Below are 24,051 nucleotides of genomic sequence, written 5' to 3'. Positions count from 1 at the left end.
TGTGTGATGGGCCGTCAGCAATGGTTGTGACTGGACACAAGCTCTCCTCTGATACAGCTGTGGTCAAATCTAATTTGGTATTTGTAAGAGTGCCATCTGTTGGGGACATCATAGGTAATGGTCAATATTTGGGACATTTAAGGTAGAATAAGGGGCGAACTAATTTTGCTCATTATATGGGATGTCCCGTATAATGAGCAAAATAGCAGGACAGTTGGCAATCCTGTTCTACATCTAGTCAGCTGCAAGTTAATGCTAATGTGTTAGTAGGCTACAGTAACTACTGAGGGCGTTTGCAAACATAATGTTACTCTCAGCGGTCTGAATTAGCCACAGTCTTTGATAGCACCAGTTGTACATTGTCAAATAGTTTGTTATTAACTTGTAGAAACATAGTGGCCTAAAACTAAGTTATATATTTGACTTAAAAGTGAAAAAATCCCCCCAGCAAGCATTTCATCACTGAATAATGGTCAGCTGGTGGCCTTTTCTTGCTGCCTTGTCTTGGATGTCTTGCAGGTTCTGACATCAAAGATGTAATGTCTCTGTCAGCTGGACATACTTCTTAAAATCCCCTTACCCTGGACTAACTGGACTTCTAGTAAAGGACAATTTTCATTTTCAAGAACTTTGGTTTTAATAATGTTTCTGTTGTTGTTATTTTTATTAGGCCTACATACAGTAAAATTTCACACACAACTATGTTATGTGACTTCATACTCAATGCTATCTCCTCATGCTGACATGCTGTCCAGCCCCTCCTGTGTTGTACACACGTGTGGTACAACTGTATCCCGAACCTGCCGCCCTCACTCACACAAAGTTTTCCCTGCAGTGTCATGGACCATTGAGCAATAAAAAGTCTGTAACCAAATCTAGAGTCTAATCCAGCCGGGAAAATCACTGGCTGCTTCTCCACAGAGCCGAATCCTCCCACACTGTCCCCATGCAGCGCAGTATAGAGAAACCACATCAGTGGAGCAAATGAAACCACAAGGCACGGCAATGATGTGGGGAGACAGAAGGTTTGTTTGTTACACAGATTTCACTAGTTGTGCTGCTATGGTGTTTGTTACAGTGTTTATAGGAGGTGGGGAGTGGAGGTTAGGGTCCTTGAGTCGGCCAACAATATTGAGTATACCTCTATGCAAACCTAAATGCAGGATCTGAGACACACTCTGTTATACAAAATGGACTTTATGTTTTATACAATTTGACCTGAAATGAGTGAGTGAGCCCATAAACCCATCAGAGAAGAGTTTACTAAGGTCAGACCAGGGGGCTGTTTTCCCATCGACTTTTATAGGGCTGGAAGTCTTTTGCAACCACAGTTATCGTCCTCTTGGTAGACATCAAAAAGAATGCAGGTTAAAGGCACTTCCATGCTGCTTTCACTGTTCAGACCCAGAAGCTATGTCCATCTTTTATACTGTGGTTTAAACCTTCTGTTGGCGAGGGGAGACAGTTGGAAGAAAATGAGCTCAAAGGGACGAGAGCTAAAACAGTTTATTTCAGACACCTAGGCCCACTATAAGACACAACAACACACACAGCAATGATAAAAGTGTTGACTTTTTTCTTCTTAGAAACACTTCAGTGTTTTAGTGTTTTGAGCACCATTGAGCATCTGGAATATTCCCTTTTTGAAGACTGGAAGCCATGTTGTCAGTCAGTGTTTGCTTTATCAAAAGGCATTTATGATGCCATCTAGAGAGCTCCTCTCCCAACACCTTTTCACCTTCAGGGTTCACTGTCAGGACTGTGCATTCACTGGCACCTACAAAGATATTATGCAGTCTTTCATGCTCCCAGACCTGTTGAAGAAACTTCCACTGATAACCTCTATGGCATGTCTGAGGTACTTGCCTTTCTGATCAAGTAGCTCACTGTCTGTGGTGTTGATATAGGGCACCACTGTAAGGATGTGTGTCCAATTTCTCTTGAGCTATATAAAAAAAAAACTAAAAGAAACAGTGCATGAAGCAGCAGAAAACTTGAAGAAAGCATAGATGAGTAGAGCATAGATGAGTAGATGCAGGCTTTTTGGGCTTATCACTCTAAATGGTAAATGGACTGGTTCTTTTAGCACTTTTCTACACTATGTGAGCACCTTTTGGAGCATTTTAATGGAATACCTGAAAATAATATGGCCTGCTGCGCAGTACAGGTTTTTTTTTTCAAAAAGTTTGTGCAACAGTTTTGATAAGTTCAGTTGTTGTGTTTTATTTGGCTGTTTGCACTATATGAATTCAATGATGAAGTTTTTTTTATATGAAAACATAATCAAACATCATCTGGTCCTTATCAGGTCCTCAGATAAACAAATTACACTTTGTTATTATGTATTTAACAGAAAAATTAGCAAAATGCAAAAGCAGTGAGTGACAAACTAACTACATGTGTTCCATATGAATTAAGTTAAGTATCAACCAGGAGCTGATGATCAAATGCACTTAATTAATTAATCTGTAGCAAGCGGGACCAACTTTATAAAACCAGATGTTTTGACAGTTTTCTTGTGCCTTGAAGTGGAAAACATTTAGTATAGCTGCCAATCTTCCTAGGAGTGTATGTCCCAGTGTATGAATAATGGGTGTGCTTAATAGACAGCACGTTGTAATATATCGTTATATCATGTGTTGCTGTTCATCTGTGTTGCTGTTCATCTGTGTTGCTGTTCATCTGTGTTGCTGTTCATCTGTGTGTGTGTGTGTGTGTGTGTGTGTGTGTGTGTGCGCGTGTGTATGTGTTTGTGTGCTGAACCCATATAATTAGCCGATATCTAACAGCCCTCCACCTTCTGTTCCAAATTTGACCAAATGTTGTATAAAACTGGTTTCTGGACTTCCATTTTGAAGTCCAGAAACCAGTTTTATACAGTCTATGGACAAATCACACCCTCAAGTACAAAACCTGTCCCAACTCAAACACAGAATGGAACAAAAGAGTTCTCTTGTAAATCAAGGTTTTATAAATTTTTTGTGTGTTTGTATGCTACTTCTCATAAATGATCTTTTACAGAAGATGCGATCTCACAGATCCATTATTGGGTTCTTAACCTCTTAATCCCCCTTTTTAACCTCTGAATTCTACAAGTTAACCCTAATACGGGAAAATGCTATGATTTAAATATAATTTTATAGAAATGATAACGTGATTAGGGCAACTGTAAATCACAAATAAATACACTCATTTTAGTGTCTTAAATACTTTTTTGCTCCTGTGTCACAGCCGTATTTGTGTTAAAATAAGAAAATAGTATAAAATAGGAAAATAATTATTTAGGGGAAAAAAATGTAATTTTTAGTGACACTTTGAATAATTTCATATGTATGGCAATGTTGCATATTGGTGCTGTATTAAAAATGGCAACTTAAAAAAAAATAATAATAATTTTAAAGTGAGCCAAGTCGGGGTTATTTGTATATCTCAGTGTTGTTCGTGTGTAATGTGCTGCTTTGTTTTGTGATTAATAAAGTTGAATTTCACTCAACTTAGGACAGCACTTTTCTCCACATAAATAAACCCCACCCACTGCCGAGTGTCACAAGGAGTTCAAACGTGTCAATAAGCAAATCGGCTTCGACACAAGCTGGGAGGCATTAGAGAGTAGTAGACCTTCGGCTGATAAACAAGTATAACAGCTGTTTCCTCTAACACGTTTTGCTGGGTTTTTTTTATGTGCAACTGTTTTTATTTTGTATAAAAGTGTAAGGTCTTCCTAATAAAGTTTCTCTTTGGAAACCATGCGCACTTTCTCTGAGTTGTGCGTCTCAGCAGCGGTGCCTCAAACTTTTCCAGGAGGAGATCCGGCTCCCCGCGCGACTCTCCTGTCCGGATTCACTTTGTTCCCAATTGCATCCACGGGAGGACCGCCAAACCGAAGCCTGGATTCCAGCGTAGATCCGATCCTTCGCACATCTATGCCGGAGCGCTCTGCGCTATTTTCTCGGCCTCGTGAACTTGTGGAAATCGAGGAAACAGCAGAAGATGAGCCCAAACTTTATTTAGAAGCCAGTGAGCTTTGGAGACAGTTCCACAAATGCGGAACAGAAATGGTCATTACAAAATCTGGGAGGTAATTTTCTAACATTTACGCATGAATGGAAAGGTGTTGATGAATGCGTGCTTCCTGTCACGGTCTCTTCTCCTCGCAGACGTATGTTTCCGCCGCTCAGGGCCAGGTGCACGGGGATGGACAGAAAAGCCAAATATATTCTCCTCATGGACATCGTGGCAGCTGATGACTGTAGATATAAATTCCATAACTCACGCTGGATGGTGGCGGGCAAGGCGGACCCCGAGATGCCCAAACGCATGTACATCCACCCGGACAGTCCGGCTACGGGAGAGCAGTGGATGTCCAAAGTGGTCAACTTCCTCAAGCTGAAACTAACCAACAACATATCAGACAAGCATGGATTTGTAAGTTTTCACCTAACACCTTGTTTTAAAAGCGGGTTTGAACAACCACCAAGCTGTTAAAGAGCGCTTCAAGACGTGCTGTTTATGGTCTTTTAGTGAGCAATAACACAGAAATCCAGTAAATTCGCTCAATGCGTAAAGTAGCTTGGGGGTGCTGGGATATTGTTTTCACTTAAGTGTTACTAACGCTTTCCTTTTATTTTTGCTATGCACTATGCTTCCAATTTTGAGTTTTTCTAATTCTTTTCATTTGCAGACAATTCTCAACTCGATGCACAAGTACCAGCCCAGGTTTCATATAGTAAAGGCACACGACATCCTAACGCTGCCTTACTGCACTTTTAGGACATATGTGTTCTCTGAGACTGAATTCATTGCAGTTACAGCTTACCAGAATGACAAGGTAAGGAATTCTCTTCCCTAGAACAAAGTGGAAAGGAAGGTGAAGACTTTGAGTCTGCAATCAAATGTTTCTTTTGTATCAAATATTAGATCACACAGCTGAAAATAGACAACAATCCTTTCGCCAAGGGATTCCGAGATACTGGCAATGGAAGGAGAGAGAAGAGGCAAGTTATTTCTTATAAGTTATGAAAAAAGAAAATACTATGTACATGTTTGTTTCTATATGAAACCAAACCCTGCAGGTCCATGTTGTGGTTGTGTAGAAGTACAAAAAGGAGTAAATGAAAATTATCTCCAAAAATTATATGTATTGGTAATAACAATGATATTAAAAATGAAACATCATGCCAATAACATGATAACATGTGCTTATATAACAAAGTTAAAACAATAAACAAAGTTATCAATTAATTTTACTTATAGCATTATGGACTTTTTTTTTTCATTCTTTCCTAGAGACATCTAGGAAAATACAAAACAAAACCTAAACAAAATTTCCTCAAGTGTATTTTTTATGTGTTATTTATCCTATTTTGTTTGTGCAGTTTTAATTTCTCAACTGGAAATTCAATTTCAGAGTGTTCTCTACTAAAATAAATCTGAATCCAGGTAGCTGTGACATTTCTTTTTGCTGCTAGAGGAGTCAACTGTGCATCTAAAACCTCATGAAGTAATCACAGAGTATAATTATAAACTCAGTGCTAACATTCCCACATTTCTAGAAAAAACACAGACACTTTGGCCTCAATTTGGTAACTGCAGCCATCAGTATTTGTAAAAAAAAATAAAAAAATAATAATGTTACTTTAGAAGAACATTTTTCCCAGTAAGCCACTAATCTTGTTTACAGAATATTACTATAAATTTCAGCTTCCAATTAAAAAGGTCAAATGTGTCTTTACATGCTTTGCTTTACAGAATGTCTCTTTTACACTAGGACGCCAAATTTCACACATAAAATCTGTTTCTGAGCTTCTGAGTTAAAAACAAAACAAAACTGCGGAAGTTCCGTTTTTTTACGACTGAACACCAAAGTAATGTCAGTTTGAACAAAACTGCCACAAGTCACTATTACTCAGCAATGATACGGGTGACCTTTTTCTTCTTGTGTTTTTCTTGGTTATATCAGGAAACTACAACACTCATCCCACAGGTCTAAAGAGACACAGCTGACTGACGTGAAACATGAACCTGTAAAAGACTCTCCACAGCATTCACACAATTCCAAGTCTTCAGGTGAGTGAATTCACCACTTCACCTGCGCAGTATTCATAATGTCAGTGCAACCCCTACACTATAAAAAACACAAAAGCTTACAGAACTAAGAAAAGGGTTTAAAAATGTGATAGATGACCATGATTACCGTTGACTTTTCACAGTTTTCGTAGTATTTTAATTTTGTTAATACGATATGATTGGTTCAGTATATATACACTTAATAGAAGATTAAAAAAATAAGTACACTTTAAGTTAAACATAGTTTAACTTGAATTATCTTTGCTAAACTAACTTTGTATATGAGTGACACACACACACACACACACACACACACACACACACATATATATATATATATATATATATATATATATACATATATATATATATATATATTTGTAACCTGTATTCAGTATTTATAGGCTGTGTTAAGACAGTGATCTGACGTCATCCCATTCGATGGAATTTTATTGACATTTGAACAAGCGTGAATATGTCTTGTTTCTTGTTTATTTTGGTTTTGCAAGATCCCCATGAGAGTGACAGTGATAAGGACACAAATTCTGAGGAGCTTCCTGGAGAAGAGATGTGTGAAACACACCAGGAAAAAGAACCAGAGCCAAAGGTTTCCACCACAGAAGCAACCATGCAGACTACAGCCAGGATCCACAAAGATGTGGACCTCGGACAAAGTCATGTCAGCAGCCTAACAACTGACCAAGCAAATCGCTGCCAGAAACAAGATGCAAAGACGGAACAACTGTCTGATGTCTCCACTGGTTTTGCATACAGCTGTGCTTATTCTCCAGAATTAAACAGATATCTGTGGGATCCCAGTGTTTCAAATGGCCTTTTCCACTCATCTCGGCTGAACACCTGGCACAGCTGTGCCAACGTGGACAGAGTAGTGCCATGTGGATTGAGTCCAGCACTGACTCCTCCTCCTATTAATCAACAACATGCAATGGCACAGGTACATGGCAACACAAAACACAATTTGAAAGCTATATCAAATGACTTCTGCATAACCTCAGAAAACCATTAGGGTACCCATAGCCTTTAAGTGCCTGCCAAAGTGAGGCATTAAGGCTCACATGATGAGACTTAGAGCATAGGAAGTATTATTAGTAATCAAACTTAAAGAATGGTGTGTTTTAATACTTATTATGCATACTACTGTAGGTAGCATTTAATTGTTGTAAAAAGTGCAGATTTAGCCTATTTTAACTGTTAACTTATACTTTATTCACTTATCTTTTTTACTTTAATTCAACTACAGAGTAAATATGAACAGACACATGAAGCACAAATAGTGTTTTTTATAGCGAAACTTAGTGCATTTTCCATTGGTCATGTTTTTAAGGTGCTTACTACCCAGAATGCACAACAAGTCTTATATCTGTTAAAAAATGCAGTCAGCATTTCCAAAGAATGTATTTCCAAAGGCATACAGGAGAGAGGCGCTTTGACCCTCATGTGACTACAACTTTTTGAAGAGTCTTTCTGACCGGTCATACACACAGACTGGCACACTCCACATTTAATACTAAAAGAAACACAAAGGACACAGCACTGGTGATGTTTTAACAACATATATAGATGGTTTGTCTGCACAGGAACCTTAAAGGTTGGAAAGGATAACTCACTGTCAACTAGTGTGTTACCTCACTCATTGTTTATCCTAATTTAAGTAAATATAGCCCATTAATTAATGTAGTGAAGAGCAGAAAAGTAGGATGTCAGATTTTATTTTCAAAGTTGTAAATTTTTTATTAAAATGTCTCATAGTTGTGCATAATTAGACACCCCACCCCCTCCCTCACCCTGCAACCCTGAAAAGGATGGGTAGAAGAGAATGGATGGATGGATGGATGGATGTTGTTCATAATTTTAAATAAAAAAAAATAGTATTTTACCACAAATCAAAAGGATTATTTTAAAGAAATTACAGCATAATTACTTGCAAGTTTAATGAATAATGTGTCTGCTTTTTACATTAAGTACCCTCATGTTTTATTTTTAACTCATGCTATAGGTAATTGAGAAAATTGTCTTCATCTGTATTTTCTGACTTAACTTCATATTGTTTGAACTACTTTCTTACCTGAAGTTTCCAGAGGCTGTGGATATGCCTTAGTTTAGTATATCAACCGGTTTCCAAAGGGATTTGCAGAGTTTTCTATTTTTAAAAAATGTGGCTATATAGATACTCTATATAGCTGAATAGCTATAGTTGCACAATTACCTGCATTTATGTACCCCTGGAAAAATGAGTAGACAAGTACAAGTAGGAATTCTTTGAATTTTATTTTTTTTAAATTAACACTAAAAGCCATTCCTATTATTACTTGATCTACTGTACTTTTAGGTTTTTAAAAATAATACACAATACAATAAATAATCATGTAATGTATTTACACTGCTAGAGCATTATGTGTGTTGTAGGTTTTTTTCAGTCTTTCTGGACTGAAAACGACTCTTGACCTGGGCTGTTGCTGTCCATGATCCTCGGATAATCTTTTCTATCTATCTTATTCTTGTTATCAGGACCTGATGAGCCTTTCACACTTTGGAGGATTTCTGTTTTATCCTAATTCTAGCTTCTTAGCAACATCGGCCCACTACCTCAACCCACAAGGCCAGTCCGGATTGGATTTCAGAGGCTGTCCAAGCATCCGCAGTCGGGATTACTTCTCCTCTCCGGCAATATTTTCATTTGTTCCTGCAGCAAGTGGCAGTTTCAAATATCTCACCCCAGATTGGCTTACATGGCCTAAGATGGAGGAAAAGACAGAGCAGGAAGTGACTGGAGCCAGGATAAGTAAAGAACAGTGGGAGTCTACTGACCTGTGAGGGAGTTCTGCTGCTTGTTAGTGTCCCTGCATGTGGTTGTTGAGGTTGTTTCCAAAACCTTCTAAATTCCTTATTTGGTGCTCTTTTAAACTCATAAGGAAAGGTTGTGTATCTCACAAGTCATCAGCAGCTTTGATGAACAGGTAACAAAGACTTTTCATTACAACAAAATACACCCTACAATATTCTAGGGTGTGTTTTTATAGAAACTCTGCTGTCTGATGCATTATATGCTTATCTAATGCCTCCTTAATGCAGGTTCATGTTGCTTTGTGAATGAGGCTTTGCCAAATAACGAAAGTAAAATACATCAACACAATGTCTGAAACAATGTGAGCTGTCTCCATTTGTTAGTTTTCCCCTCCAAAGAACATAAATCTAAATACATTTGTTTTGCATTTGTAATCAGAATCTGATAACCACTCGGCGCAGATCTGTATTCTCGTCTCACCTCTTGCTCACCCCAAATGTAAATGTACCCCACTGTCTAAAACACTTGAGCCTTTTACTGCATCTACAGTGTGTTTGGGATGCCTGTCATGCTGAAAAACAAAGTGGTTAGCCAATTAGACCCTCTCCAATTGGTTGTGCATGGCGGATGATAATCTGAACCCTCTTTTCTGTGTTCCATCAATTTTAACATGGTCCCCTGCACCACAGGCTGAAACTGAGACCCCACTGTGTTTTACAGATAGCTGTAAACACTCGCTGTTGTACCTCTGTCATTATATTTTCTACATACTGACTAATGATGAACCAAAAATTCCAAATTTGGATTCCTCACTCCATGAGACTGTTGGCTGCTGATTTTTAGTCTAGTTTTTGTTTAATTTGGCACACCTCAGCCCTTTCTCTCTGTTTCTTTTCCTTAAGAGTACATTTTTTTGACAGCCATCCTTCCACTCGGATCACATCTGATGAAGTTTCAGAGAACAGTAGATGAATCTTAATGACATTACTTCTTTTAGACCTGCCACTACTTCTTTTGTCCTCCACTTGTCTAGAGTCCTCAAATCACAACAGAAACTTCCATGTACGTATGAGAAACAGTTGGTTGTAGTGGATGATGGTGATCCTTGGTGGTGCTTGTTTCATACCTGAAATCAAAATGGTAGTTGGTGTTGAGGTTTGTTTTTTTTTATGTTTCTTATACATATATTTTAGTACGATTAAAAATAAATAAATAAAAAATGGAAGCCTAACTCGTCTTTCAACCTCATCTATTGAAAACATTACAATTTTCATAAAATTAACTTTATTTTGGACTACAACTCCATAGGACCCAATTCATTCTGATGAGTGCCTCTGAAACTGGGAATTCAGAGATGAGAGTTCTTCAGTATTTAGAAGTTCTTTGTTGAAGATATTTTGATTTTGCCCATTTTATATGTGCAGCATACTGCATGGTGGTAAAATCTGCGTACTTTGCTAACCAACTTTGTTGGCTTTGAAACAGCTCATTTACATGTTCTTAAATACTGATTAAAATATTGATGACGCTTGACTGTCCTTGATATCTAGTATTCTTGTTGTGGAAATGTAAAATGTAAATTAGTTAATAAATAACATCTTAGATCATGATTGAAATGATATGCTGTCTGATGTATTACATGAATAATGATTTAATGATTCTATAAAGACATGCAGAACTTCTTGATGCTCACAACTTGTAATCGACCAGTCATTAGCCCAGGAGCATGCCCTGGGTAATCGATGTTTCTTACTCTAATAATGACCATAATTTATAATGTAAACTGCATTTTTTATTCAATAGAATATGAAACTAGCCTCTAAAGTTCTGAAGGAAGTGTTTACTGAGGTCACAGAGAAAGGAAGCCAAGGGTTATTTACCCACAGTGTTCACCCAGGTCTTTCTGCACAAATAGTCCTCCATGTTAAAACACTATATCACCAAGATTTACAAAATAGACTTGATTTTTTTATTCAAAATTATTCAAGTGAGGGACTGAACTGATAAACCCAGCATGAAAGTGTTTACAGAGGTTAGGACAGAGCCACTTCCCACTAGACTTCAACAGAACCAGAAGTTTTTTTCACAATCACATCTATGGCCATCTGGTGGCCTTCAGATAGAATACACGTTTAAGGGACTTCTGCATTGGCTTCCCCAATCTTCAGTTGACGTTATTCCAGGTAGTAAAGTTGTAAAAGTTGTTTAACTATATATAATGCAATACTCGTATACAATACACACATAAAACAATTCAAGTTCACAAACCAAAAAAAACAACAAACAAACAATGTAGAGCCATTCAAGCGTCACAGCAAAACAAACCAATACATTTTTTTTTGTACTTAAAAACACAGCTGCAGCTTGTTTATAGATACGAGTTGAGGAGGCACACCAAATGAAAATTTTGACTTGGATCTGTCATGATGAGCCTGCTCTCTCTATCCATGTATGTTTTTACTGCATCTGCAGTGTGTTTGGGATCCCTTCTGTGTTCCATCAATTTTGACATGGTCCCTATACCTCAGGCTGAAATAGAGACCCAAACCACGACAGAGCCTCCACTGTGTTAAGCCAATTTGATTAAAAAGAAAAAAAAAGTGGCCCAACGGAAACGACTTTCATGTCGCGACGCTCATTGATGACGCCATTCACACGAGGCGGCCATCGAGATCCAAACAAACATCTTTAGCTGAATGTGGCTAGCCAAATGTTACCATGAGCAGCTTTGAGGAATAGCTTAGTAGTATTTGGAGGTGACAATGATTTCGGTCAGCTATATTCTGATGTGCGGACAGTTCCTGCTGCTATTAACGGCCATATTGTTACAATGTTTGGAAGGAATCCACTCGCAAAATTCGACGACAACGGAGACTCCTGCTTCTTCTCCCGGTCCGGTTTCTACTTTGCTCCCCTCCAGCGAACCGCCCGACAGTGCAAACTATACGGATCTCGAGTACAAACCTCCGTCACCTGTTGTCCTCTGCAGTTATCTGTAAGTAACTCAGAGATGCTGTTAACTGGAAGTAGCTATTAGCATGTTAGCATTGGGCAATGCTAACTCTAAACTGACACAGAACTACGTTTATAAATCTGCCAATTCATGCCTACCTACGCACCAGTAACACTGAACTGGAAGCACCGCATTTCCCCTCCCAAACTTATTTTTGGTTAAAAAAAACATTTGTTGATAAATTCCAATATAATATCATCAAAACTCGGGCAGTCTTTACACATCTCAGTTTGGCTTGACTACACACCGTAGTTGTTTTTTTTTTAAAAAACTATACCTCTGTGTCTTTTGCTTTCTTTCTAAATTCAATGTGTGGTGAAGACCGGAGGAATTCATCTACTGTCAAGACCCTGTGGATCACGCGGGCAACTACACTGCCTATCAGGAGATGGAACATGTTGGTTGCATCGGGGTAGGTATTGTTGGTGTTTAGGACATTATACTGTTAGTTAGTGTTGAGTAATCGAGAACATGTCTGACTTTGCGCCTTTTATCTCTATCTAGTGGGGTGGCCAGACCCAAAAAGAGGTGAACCACACACGGGTTTTCTGCACTGCACTCGATGATATAGAATGTGCCGGACCCAGAGAGTTCCTCAGAGAGAATGTACCCTGCATCAAGTAAGAGATGCCACACTGGATAAACAGCTGTTACCTCATATAAAACCATCTTAAGTTCTCTGGGTTCATTTTAGAGTGGATCTGCATCATATTCAAATGTTCAAACATTGCCTCTGTGTCCATATGCATCCAAAATATGTAAATGGTAAATGGACTGGTTCTTATATAGCGCTTTTCTACTCTTCTGAGCACTCAAAGCGCTTTACACAACTTGTGCATTCACCCATTCACACCCATTCGCACAAGCACATTGATCTAAGTGCTTTCTAAGTAACATTCACACACATTCATACTCCGATGGATGCATCGGAGAGCAATTTGGGGTTAATATCTTGCCCAAGGATATTTGGCATGCAGACTAGGGGAAGCCAGGAATCGAACCACCAACCTTCCGATCAGTAGATGACCTGCTCTACCACCTGAGCTACAGAACAAACAGATAATTGTTCAGTGAATGTAAACATGAATCAGCTGCTTTGCTCAGTATTTCCATTACACCAGAACACAGGAATCACTTGGGCTTTGATTTACAGTATGTATGTTGAAAAGAATGTCTGTCCAGGTTTTTAGTTATCCAGGTAATGGTAGTCTTGAGAACTTGAAAAACGAAGGCCGCTGCACTTCAGGTTTATGAAGTCATCCAACAGGCTTCTTCAGATCTAAAATAACAAGCTGAGCGGGCCAGCTACTTAACTCCTAGTATGGTTGCACCCCTTTGGAGGTGGTCTCTGAAGGGTTGTTGACTACTATTGACCTACTGTTGAGCATGTGAGTTGTCAAATGAGCCAAAGTATTTAAAAGGATATTAGTCATTTTTGTCTCCAGGTCCAATGAGTCAAACCTCTGTGAGACATTGCCACACCCCACCATCATGTGAGCTATTAAGGTCACCTGATGCAAGTTGTGAGTGGGGTCAAAATGCCAGGAAAGGGATCTTAAGACTGCACTGTAGGTGGCTCATAGTTTCTATATGAGGCTCCTTTACTTCTCTCAAACCATCTGTCTTCTCTGTCCAAAATGCGAACATTGGCATTCTGGAAAGAGTGACCTTTATCCTTTAGATGCAGATGTACAGCTGAGCCTTGTCCTGTTGAGATGATTCTATGAATTTGTTGCTTGTGTTTGGGTGTTTTGTCTGACGGTGTTGTTAGGTCAGGAGTAGGGGTGGGCGGTATAAACGGTATACGGTAGAAACAATATAAATTTGGCCAGCGGTAGAGATTTTGACTATACCGCTCTACCACAATAGCACATGTTGATGGTGTCACCAAGCGGCACCTGTTTTGGTCGAAAGCATTGGAGCGGCTGCAAACAATATCATTTGCAAATTATGCTGGGCGACAGTAGTAGCAAAGAGACAACGCACTTTTGGAATATGGGGAAAGCCAAAAACTTTGCTTCCTCTACTTCCGTACCATTGATTCATTAATGCTAAATTCTCTCGCAGCTGCTCTATCCTCATGTTGTTGCAGTATGTTAATGACTAACCTCGTATTGTGAATGGATTATCTCAGTTGTCCTTCTGACTGAAGTTTGGTCCGTTTATAGCATCCTGTCATGCAATTGCATTTGTCCCTAACCACCAGAAACCCTACGTTAACTTTTATCGAATGGAAAAATGTTAGCATTCATCCTTCAGCTTCACTGTGCTAATGTTATGCTAATGTAGCTGTTTTGCTAGCAATCACGTAGGACATCATTATACACCAGCTAGTCCAACTTCAGTAATCCTACAAACATCACTGCTGTTTAGTTTTCTCTCTTCATTTATGTTGGAAGTGATAGCAGAGCTGTACGTTTTAATTTTTTCAGAAATCTCTCAGTCAGAACATGGCATATCATGTTTAGCTTACCAAAGTTGTACTAGAACATTTTTTGACAGATTTCTGCGCGCCGTGTGCTGCATAAAATTGGTTCAATCAGTAAGCACAACCAGAATTCCTACATAAGGCACACTGTTGATTTTTGAGAAAATGAAAGGATTTTAAGTGTGTAAAATACGTTGTACAGAAGAAAAGAAAATATATTCTTTTCTTCTTGTACAGAAGAAAAGAATATATCGCGATATATATCGTTACCGCACATGCTTCAAATTATACCGTGATATGGATTTTAAGCCATATCACCCAGCCCTAGTCAGAAGTACATTGCACTGGAACCCTGTTGGGCAGCAGCACGCGAGGGAGTCATTTTTAACCCAGGGCGATCCAGTATATGAATGTCATTCTTGTTGATCTGCATGTTTGGCCTAGATTTGTACGCTGGATGCCTTTCCTGACTTGCCCCTCCTTACAAGTCAGTGTCTTTGATGTAAACTATGGGTTTTAGTGGAAATCTAGTAGCGACCAAAGCAATCACAAGGTTGTTTTCGTTGCATCACCTTGTTTGTGACCAGTTTCAGCACGTGATTGCCAGGGTGTTGTGCAGTAGTCTGTAGTCCATACATGGGTAGCATGTATTTAAATATATAAATGGCTGCTCCTGAGTTTCCCTTATCTGTAGATTTTTTTTCTAGTTTTACTCTACTGTAGAGTTCTCACATATGGTCATAGTTTTGGATATTTACACCTAGAGCTGTGCAATATGACCAAAATCACATATCCCAATATAAGACATCTATCGTCCCGATAACGATATAAATCACAAAAATTTAACATTTTCTTTAAATTCTGTGAATCTCTGGCAGCTCGACTTGCGTGAAGTGTTTCCAGCTGGGCGTCATGTACCTGGAGTCGAGTGTTTTAATCGATGCATGAAACGATGCATTTTTAGACATAAGTTGTAACAGCCGCTGTTTTCTTCGTGAGTATTTATTACACAGCGTTCTGCAGGGAAAAGCCTGTTCTAATGTTTGAGTCTAAGGTTTATCTTTTAGCACCTGGCGGCCCTTTTTTGCTACTAAATACTCTGCATACTCTTTCACATGATTCAGTTTATTTTGCAACAGGATCTTGAGCTTTATTGTGAAAGGTTTATGTGGAAAATAAACAAGCGGACAGATTAAGACAGAATCTGTGTCAGAAGCGTAGATGTTCCTGCTGACTAATTTCCTTGGCACCTAAGTGGGACAAAAAAAATACAACACTCTTCACATAACCAAGAAAACACTGTGTGCTCAATTGTCACTGTTTATATACTGTTATTTTAACCTCATCATAACAGATGAGGTTAAAATGATCTTTGCAGTGAGCCATTTGAAACTGGAAACCTTAATGGACAACAGCCCTGTGGTAAAGTGCAAACTGCATCCAGGACAGAAATAACATCATTATGCTGCTAACACAACTTTGGTTCTTGACCCCGTACCAGCTGATCTCCCACAGACAGTGATGAGCAGTCAGGCTTATATCATTGTAGCCTCCACTTCTACACGTATGTCTTTGTACAGTGGCGATCACAGTGAAGCTTCTCAGGTGGTTCTAGTCCCAATGCATTGGAGGTCATGTTTCAGAGTATCATGAAAGTAATGTAACGAGTAGTGTAATAAATTGTTTTCTTTAGTGAGTAATTAATAAGTAATGTACTGCATTACTTTTCAGAAAAGTAACATATTTTTGCAGTACTTTTTTTTTTTTCTATGTTTGTCTTGTGTTGCTGTTGTCTCACTGTTGGTAAATTATTTTACTTGCTATTAATTTGTGAAGCACTTTGATTGACATTGTTGTTTTTAAATGTGCTATATAAATACATTTTGATTTGATTTGATTTGAACTCTGCTGGGGCTCCAAGAGATCCAAAAATGTCAACTTACTGTATACCACAGATTGGCTAGTCAGTGGCATCACTCGAGTCATGAGAGTGTCTCCCTCACAAAAATCAAAACCGCCCTTTTTGAAACCCGGCCACAAGGGAATTGGCTGCACAAAAAACAACACCATTGTCCCAAAATCTGACAAAAACTCATACCGACATAATGGGATATTCGGCCGTGTTGCTATAACGACCCTGCGCACATTAGGTGGTACTCTAGTGAAATGGAAAACAAGTTCAGCCAATCTGAGTAAGTACTAATGGAAAGGGGCTATGAGAGAAGCCAGAGCCAGGGATGATGGTTGTGCTAGACTGATGTTTTTGTATGACTAAGAGGCTCCATTTGAAAATGTAAGACTTGAAGGTGTTTGCAGCACCTGAAAGGTTGTAGCGTTGCAAAAAATCAATTGACTTCATTTCTGCTATCTGGATGATAAGGTCTGGCTGGCCTTTAGTTTCTGACAGACAGAAGGAAATTGACACACAATGGCATGACCTCAGTACCTAGCTAGGATTAACATTATCAGAAGATTATGATTTCTTAGCAGCTGTGCGGTGGTGTTGAAGCCAGGACTGGAGCCTCAAATTGTTATTTAAATTAGACTTCAAGCCACTGATCAGGCATGATCTTTTCCTGTCAGACTCTAAGGAATGATTAACATGCTATTCACACACCTTCATATGTCCAAATCAGAGATGAAACATCTAATTAATCAGCTGACTGACAGGAAGTGAATTGGCACCTAATTTGAAGTCAGATTTTTTTCAGAAACTACCACAGCTATTTCGTTCAGCCTCCCATAAGAGAATGTTTTTCTTTTACACATTATGAACTCTTTGGGTTATTTATGATCATGATTAAACTTGCGGCATCTAAAAATAAATGACAGATTCAAAGTTGATAAATAACAGTTAGTTCTAACCAGCTCTAACCAAAATCGTATTTTGAAGGTGTAATGTAATATTTATTATCTACAGCTCTAAGTTATCTCTCAGTGAACAACCTGACCCTTAGCGCCAATATCTTGATAGTGTGGCATGAAAAGCATATATTTATATCGTTCTTTGCCACTTTAGAGATCTTCTAACTGTGAAGCTTTGAAATCTGACGTTTGTTTTAGATAACATTCTGACTAATTTAAAATTATTGTTCTAGAAATTGAATTACGCAGTCTTACACTACAGGCTACATTCACAAAGACGTTCCTACAGAACATCACACACCACCACGGATACATCGGGGCAATTTGGAGTTCAGTATCCTGTCCAAGAATGTATTGACATTCAGACTGGAATTCAAGCCGTGAATCAAACCCCTGACCTTTCGACTAGAGGATGACTCACTCTGTGCCTGGAATAACAGTTGTTTACACAGAATTAAACAGTGTCTTGAGACCTTTGTTGTGTTTCTCGGGCTATTAATGAACTTTTTAAAAATGTATGTATGCATATATGTATTTATTTATTGGTGTGTGTTTGTCATCATCTTGCTGCCGCTGAAACCAAGCAGTAACCTATGGACCTGAAAAATGAAGCCAGTACACAAGGACCAAAAAGGGCATTTTCTTCTAATGGCCACTTGAGGCTGACTCCAAAATTGAGTCGATAGCCAAAGACTTCAGAGCCTGACCGATACTACACATATGTATCGATACATATGTGTAGTTATTTATTTCCTCATGTGCACTCTGCCTGACTTTGCACAGACCAGCTGGTTGTTGTGGTAGTGTTTGACAAATAACATGGTCTGCTCTGTGGTAGATGTTTGTGCTGTGGTTTTGGTCAGTGAAATTGGTGTACTAGTCTATTAGCAGCTGTACTTCTCTGTATGTTGTGTAGTTTGTGGATCCTGCACATATTCATTACCTTATTAGTCAGAATTCCACAATCTCACCCAGATATGGTCCCTTCTTGATGTATACATTATTTTCAAAATGAATATGATCCACCTTGCCTCTTCAGTAATTTTCTCCACAGGAAGGTTTTCATAAAGTCAAACTCAAGTTGCTCTCATGGATCTTTTATAGAGGAACATTTGTGCTTTAAAGACCGAGGAAGGGTACTTTTCCACAGTGACAAAGCATAGGCTCACCACTAGATGGCAATGTTTAGCCATAGGATCACAACTTCTTTTTGCCCTCATAACTTCACACCACACACAGCATTCACGAGCACATCAGGCTAATCTCTATAGTAACTGCATAGACATCAGACATTTGCAGTGAACGGGCACAATCAAAGCAGCACCTGTACAAAGACTGTGCTGCCGCCCAGGCTTCGGATAAACCAGGCTCAAATGCTCAGTTTCCCCCGTGCCTCCGTCCACCGATTATACAATACAGAGCAGGTGTTTCTTTTATTCTGTCCGCTCCTTGTAGATCACAACTGCAGGTGGTCTACACCTTTTCTTTTTAATCTTGTGGCTTGTTTCATCATTATGATTAAAATATATATCTGTTTATGTGTTTGTTTATTACCTTCTTGAGCCATATGGGGCATCCACAAATGATGAGATTGTCGTAACCAGACTCTGTGAAATGTCAGTAACTTGCTGCAACCTGAAATAAAGTCAACTGATGCCGATTTAAACTCTTTCCAACTTTGGAACCTGGCTGAGGTCCAGGTGTGTAAATGAAATACATTTTGCAACTCATCTAAATTCTTGCCATGTGTTTTACAGATACACTGGACACTACTTCATCACCACACTGCTGTATTCCTTCTTCTTGGGCTGTTTCGGGGTTGATCGTTTCTGCCTGGGCCACACAGGGACTGCGGTTGGGAAGCTGCTCACACTGGGAGGCCTGGGAATCTGGTGGTTTGTGGACCTAATTCTGCTTATCACCGGTGGACTGATGCCCAGCGATTACAGTAACTGGTGCACATACTACTGAGAGCGACAGCAAACTGCAACTAAGGACTCCGGCCACTTTGCTGTCTGATATTTATCAGCCTAATAAGGAGGACTCCCAGGACGTGGCCTCTGCCTGAGTTGGCTTACTAGAAGTGGAATTGGGGACCTCCTGAGGGCTCCTATGGGGTTCCCAGGAGCTCCAGTGAAAAAGGAGGAATAATTTGCTATCATTAAAATAAATTAAGTTCTTGGAGAATGCATAAAACTCAAGGCTTTTACCACAGCTACAGTGATGGTGGTTTTTCCAGTTTCCTGATTTCTCAAAAAAGGTCACTTTCATGCTTGTAGTTCAGTTCATTTTGTCCGATATGAGTGGAACAATATGATTCATTGTTGCCGTTTAGTTCTGGTCTGCTGGAATGGGCTTCTGTTTTTTTATTTTATTTTGTTGAATGTCATCCTGCATCCTGAATGTCAGTACCCACAATGGAGAGAAAGATGAGTATATTTCCAGTGTAGCTGGTTTGTTACACCCACTTTCTAATCAAGCATACAGATTCACATGGATTAGGACACAAGCACAACATGTTATATCAAAGGGTTTAGACTTGCAGCTTTCTTTAGCATTGATGCTCAGTAGATAGGCTTGATAGAAATCAGTTTGCTTTCACAGCACAGGCTGCCACCAGAGTTCATTTGGAAGCAAACGGCGGCCCCGTGATCCAAAGGTTGCCTCAACACCACATCTGTCCGGGCCTGGGTAACAGTTTCTGCTGCCCGTTTGGCTCAAAAGTGTTGTTAAAGCTGGTGCAGACTGAGATTTCATGAGGAAAGGACAATTCTGGTGGAGGTGTGAAAACAAAACTACCAAATGGAGGATTTTATGGGAGTTTGTGTTTTAGGCGTGTTATACTTTCATTTAATGTACTCAAACATGCTCACAGTTTTGTGGAAATCCAGAACTTACAGCAACAGTGTGTTTGTTTTTCACGGTGCAGACAGCATGAACTCTAATTCTGAGGACAATTCAGTTCGTTTTTGATTCATGAGTATTTCTTTTTTGATGTCTTTCATTGGATGTTTGGGCCGCTTTCCTTGTTTATGCGGGCGTCTACAGTTTAAGTTTCTGGACTTGTTTATGTCATCCAGTAAAGACAATGAACCAGGCTCCTTTCTTTGTTGCTGTCAGGAGGACAAAGTAGAACTATCAGTTATGGTATTTTTGGTTCAAGCATAGCCTGTATAAAAAATTGACACAGTCAATCATGCCACCCATTTTGAAGCCTCGAGATGAGGCTTTTTGGCCATCTTCATCTTGGTGTTTTAAAGCCGGGTGTGCGGTGTGGATCGGACAAATCACACACTTATTGGCTGCCAGCTTGTTGTTAATCAATGAGCATATCTCAGATAATCCTGCTTTCTCAAACTTAGGACTAAATATGACCCAAAATGAGTGACTGATAACATAAACTCATCAGGAAAGTGTTTGACCCTCGGCCCTCACCTAGGTATTTTTCCATACACTGTTACAGGACCAGGAGTACATATGGACCCGCAGCCTTTGCCCCCTCATGTTTGCTCATCCATCTTTTATATGGCCTACAGATATAAGCCTACATCAGTCCTTCAGCAGTGTTGGGTGTATCGTGTTGTAAAGTGCAAAGTCACATATTAGAGTTGGGTACTTTCAGCTGCCCCTTATCCATTCCCAAAGCAGTACATTTTACACCCGATTTATCAGAGCTGAGGACCAGCACTAGGAGTAGCTTGTGACCCTCTGGCTGTGTTTGTAGCTCCTCTTCCATGTAAAGTGAAGGTGTTAACCAGTACACCACAGAGCCATTAGAGAACTACTGTTCACATTTTGAAGAAGCACCTGCAATAACCCGTCACCCTGAGGGAAATGAGGTGTGTTTCTGGTTATGTGGTCGAGCACAAGCTGCCACTATCAGCTACATTCAGAGTTACAGTAGATTACACTCCTAGATGTATAACTAGTTTACCCAGACTAAATTCAAATAGAAAGGTTTATTTTTTTGAATGCAGAAATATTCTAAAGGTAATTAGTTTTCAGTTGTTAATGCTGTAATTATGCAATATAACAAGTTACTTTTAGAAGTAACATTACCCAACACTGGACCTCAGACAGAGAAAGCATAAATCGGTCTTTACAAACAAGTTAAAGCACATCAGCATCGGTGACCACGTGGTGTCAATGTGTCCTCATATCCTGGAAACCTTGTATATGCTATAAATGTCTCAGGAATAGAAAATTGAAACTTCAGTGTTGATGTATCCTAAATCTGCAAGTTCTGTGGCTCGGTTCATTTTGTTGCCTATGTGACTTACAAACTGAACAAGAATCTTCCATTCCATAAAACGCTTAGGAGGTTTCTTCTCCTGAGGGCAACATCATACACAAGTTATCACTTTTTCCCTCTGTCAAATTACTCGACAGACCAGAATTGACCCTTCACTTGCCTCTTCCACCAGAGCTGTCTGAATTCTGTATTAATATATTGCAGGTTTTTTTTTTTCTTTAATATGTTCTTTCTTTACTTGGACTGATTAACATCGGAGCTCCAAGCAAGCAGCACAGCAGGCATGGACATGCACAGCAGTCCTATTAGTCACATTTCAGATCTCGATGTAGCCGTCTTCTGAATTAACTCAAGGTTCCTTACTTTTGGAAGGGGAAAAAAAGTGCTGTGTGGAAGCATTTACCTCCAAAACCTCATCTCATCCGAATGTCTTAAACTAAAACAAATTTTGATCTCCATTGACTTTCAGGAGTGAGGCTCAGGTCTCACATTAAATATTCAAATCTTCATCTCCCACTTTGTTAAATTTCTAATCTTTACCAGGACCCAGGGTTTATGTGCTGTTCCATAGATAGAGCTCATTTCATTACCTAAGGATATGTGAAAACCCTCTTAGCGCTCATCGTAAAAAGTTGAAGAAGACACCATCGTCAATGTGACGACTCATCCAGCAGCAGGAGTGTGCTTTCAACAGGCAATATATTTTCAGCTGGCTAAACATCCTTTGTAGAGTGAAGCATTAAAACACTGCTTTACATAATTTAATTTTCCACTTAATTCATAGAGTGACGGTTTATATGCCACTTGAAAAAAGATCTGCACACAGTTTTTTTCAGGTAACAAAATCTCTCTTTTAGTGTGATGTCCTCCTTAAAGCTCTGTACACTTGCCCTACATTAATATGTTTTGAGACATATATTTTCTTGAGTTTTTCAGCTTGTACAGATATAGATATTGTATAAGATATGGATCCAACTGATGGAAGCATCACCTGAGCTGGGTGTTAATGTTATTTAACTTTGATCCACACATTGCTAATTTATGTTTCATCTGTTTTAAAAAAAAAAAGAAGATGAATTCATGGGAATATTATTGGTAGTGTACATTGTTGAGACCAATGTTTACTATAAGACGTATTTTTCTTTTCTGTACTCTTAAGCCTTTAAACCAGGTGTGTGCATAGGAGGTCCAATGTTCCCTTTTCTGATGGTGTTAAAAAAATCCAAACTTTCTCATGTTTTCATTGTTCACAGTCCTTATTACCCAATAAAAAGTATCTGGGACACGGTGTTCTTTACATTCATTGGAGTCTAGTTAGTGCTGGGGTAGAATATCAGTAAAAGAGTGTGTTGCCTCCTCTCAGTACTTTGCATTTTGACTGAGGTTATAGATTTGGCATGATTAAAAAAACATTTTTGATATTATCTATGGGTTCAGACAATTCAATTCAATTTTTCAATTCAATTTTATTTATATAGCGCCAAAACACAACAACAGTCGCCTCGAGGTGCTAGGTTTCAAACATTAGAAATGCGCATTAATACTATAAAATATTACACATATAACTACATAGTACTATTTTTTTCTATCAGTGGTTTAGCACAGTGTTTCAGCAAACAGACTACAGGTACCAACATTTAAATAATTTTGTATGATCTTATTTAGTCTTGTTTTACTGTATTTGACAGGTGGTCATAAAACACTTCATCAGTTTTGCTGACTTTGGTTTTATTTATTTATTTTACTTATGAAATAACCGGATAGCCATAGATTTAAAATTTTAGATAATAAAAACTCCTCTCATCTACATCAGCCAGTGATGCTTATGTATGTACAGATTTTTATATTACACATATTATTAGACATAAGTTTTTAAAAATCTCTATCCAAACATACCTGATCCATCCATCCGCTTCCACTTATTTTCAGGGTCACGAGGGGCGCTGTTCAGTTACTCTTTATATAGTTAGGTAGGAGTCAGACCATGTTTCTTTTTAGCTGAAAAGCATTACACCCAGGTAACCTGCAGTGTTGAAAACGTGTTTTCCGACAATGTTTGCTACTCTATAATCCGTCCTGCTATGTAGTAAAATCAGTGACATTTGACCGCCCTGTTGCTCCCATTGAAATGTATACAGCCTATTTAAAATCTAAAACTTTAAATTGTACGCAGCCTGCTGTTGGTTACCACTGTCCTGTTTGAAATGGATACTAACCTAGTAGGGGTGCAACGATGCACAAAATTCACGGTTCGGTTCAGTTTGATACTTTGGTGTCACGGTTCGATTTTTTTTCGATACAAAAAAAATGTTCATGCCTTTTTAATTTGTCATTTATTAAAATTATAAATATATATTTTAACTCAAAAGTACAGTTTTTAAATTTAATGTTGCTGAAACAACAAAATAATAAAAAAAATAAATCTATCTGATCGAGAAATCACTCATCTTTGGAAAAGAGAGTTTATTACAGAGAAATGGCTCTTTCAAAAATAAAAGCTATACTATACGCTTCTTCTGGGCTATATCCTCAGCTGCATATTAAACATATCAGGTCCCCATAAGGAGAATCATGTGCTAACGGCTGTCTAAATGACTCGGGTAAAGTTTGTAGCATGCGTG

The 24,051-nt window shown here is 38.8% G+C and overlaps 2 protein-coding genes across 2 annotated transcripts; both read left to right on the top strand.

Moving 5' to 3' along the window:
* The first annotated feature begins 3,647 nt into the window (after positions 1-3,647).
* LOC102780133 (uncharacterized) lies at positions 3,648-10,008 on the top strand. The gene is made up of 7 exons (XM_006797545.3): positions 3,648-4,078; positions 4,158-4,425; positions 4,682-4,828; positions 4,918-4,994; positions 5,960-6,066; positions 6,576-7,021; positions 8,596-10,008. Exons 1-7 carry the CDS (start codon positions 3,747-3,749, stop codon positions 8,899-8,901), a joined length of 1,683 nt encoding a protein of 560 aa, XP_006797608.2. The 5' UTR covers positions 3,648-3,746; the 3' UTR covers positions 8,902-10,008.
* A 1,499-nt stretch (positions 10,009-11,507) lies between these two features.
* tm2d2 (TM2 domain containing 2) lies at positions 11,508-22,718 on the top strand. The gene is made up of 4 exons (XM_006797544.3): positions 11,508-11,867; positions 12,207-12,297; positions 12,390-12,505; positions 18,936-22,718. The coding sequence occupies exons 1-4, from the start codon at positions 11,635-11,637 to the stop codon at positions 19,147-19,149; spliced, it is 654 nt and encodes a 217-aa protein (XP_006797607.1). The 5' UTR covers positions 11,508-11,634; the 3' UTR covers positions 19,150-22,718.
* The last annotated feature ends 1,333 nt before the right edge of the window (positions 22,719-24,051 follow it).

The sequence above is a fragment of the Neolamprologus brichardi genome, chromosome 12 (genome assembly GCF_056152115.1).
Source record: "Neolamprologus brichardi isolate AB-2024 chromosome 12, ASM5615211v1, whole genome shotgun sequence".
NCBI classification, from domain to species: Eukaryota; Metazoa; Chordata; class Actinopteri; order Cichliformes; family Cichlidae; genus Neolamprologus; species Neolamprologus brichardi.
The sequence above is the reverse complement of the archived record's forward strand: the minus strand, read 5'-3'. Positions and strand labels throughout refer to the sequence as shown.

What these genes read in the sequence shown, in the direction of transcription:
- LOC102780133 (XM_006797545.3), top strand. Translation starts at nt 3,747, where the DNA reads ATGCGCACTTTCTCTGAGTTGTGCGTCTCAGCAGCGGTGCCTCAAACT. An exon ending in TATCAGACAAGCATGGATTT is followed by an intron (nt 4,426 to 4,681) that starts GTAAGTTTTCAC and finishes TTTCATTTGCAG; the next exon opens with ACAATTCTCAACTCGATGCA. An exon ending in CAGCTTACCAGAATGACAAG is followed by an intron (nt 4,829 to 4,917) that starts GTAAGGAATTCT and finishes ATCAAATATTAG; the next exon opens with ATCACACAGCTGAAAATAGA.
- tm2d2 (XM_006797544.3), top strand. Translation starts at nt 11,635, where the DNA reads ATGATTTCGGTCAGCTATATTCTGATGTGCGGACAGTTCCTGCTGCTA. An exon ending in AACATGTTGGTTGCATCGGG is followed by an intron (nt 12,298 to 12,389) that starts GTAGGTATTGTT and finishes ATCTCTATCTAG; the next exon opens with TGGGGTGGCCAGACCCAAAA. An exon ending in GAGAATGTACCCTGCATCAA is followed by an intron (nt 12,506 to 18,935) that starts GTAAGAGATGCC and finishes TGTGTTTTACAG; the next exon opens with ATACACTGGACACTACTTCA.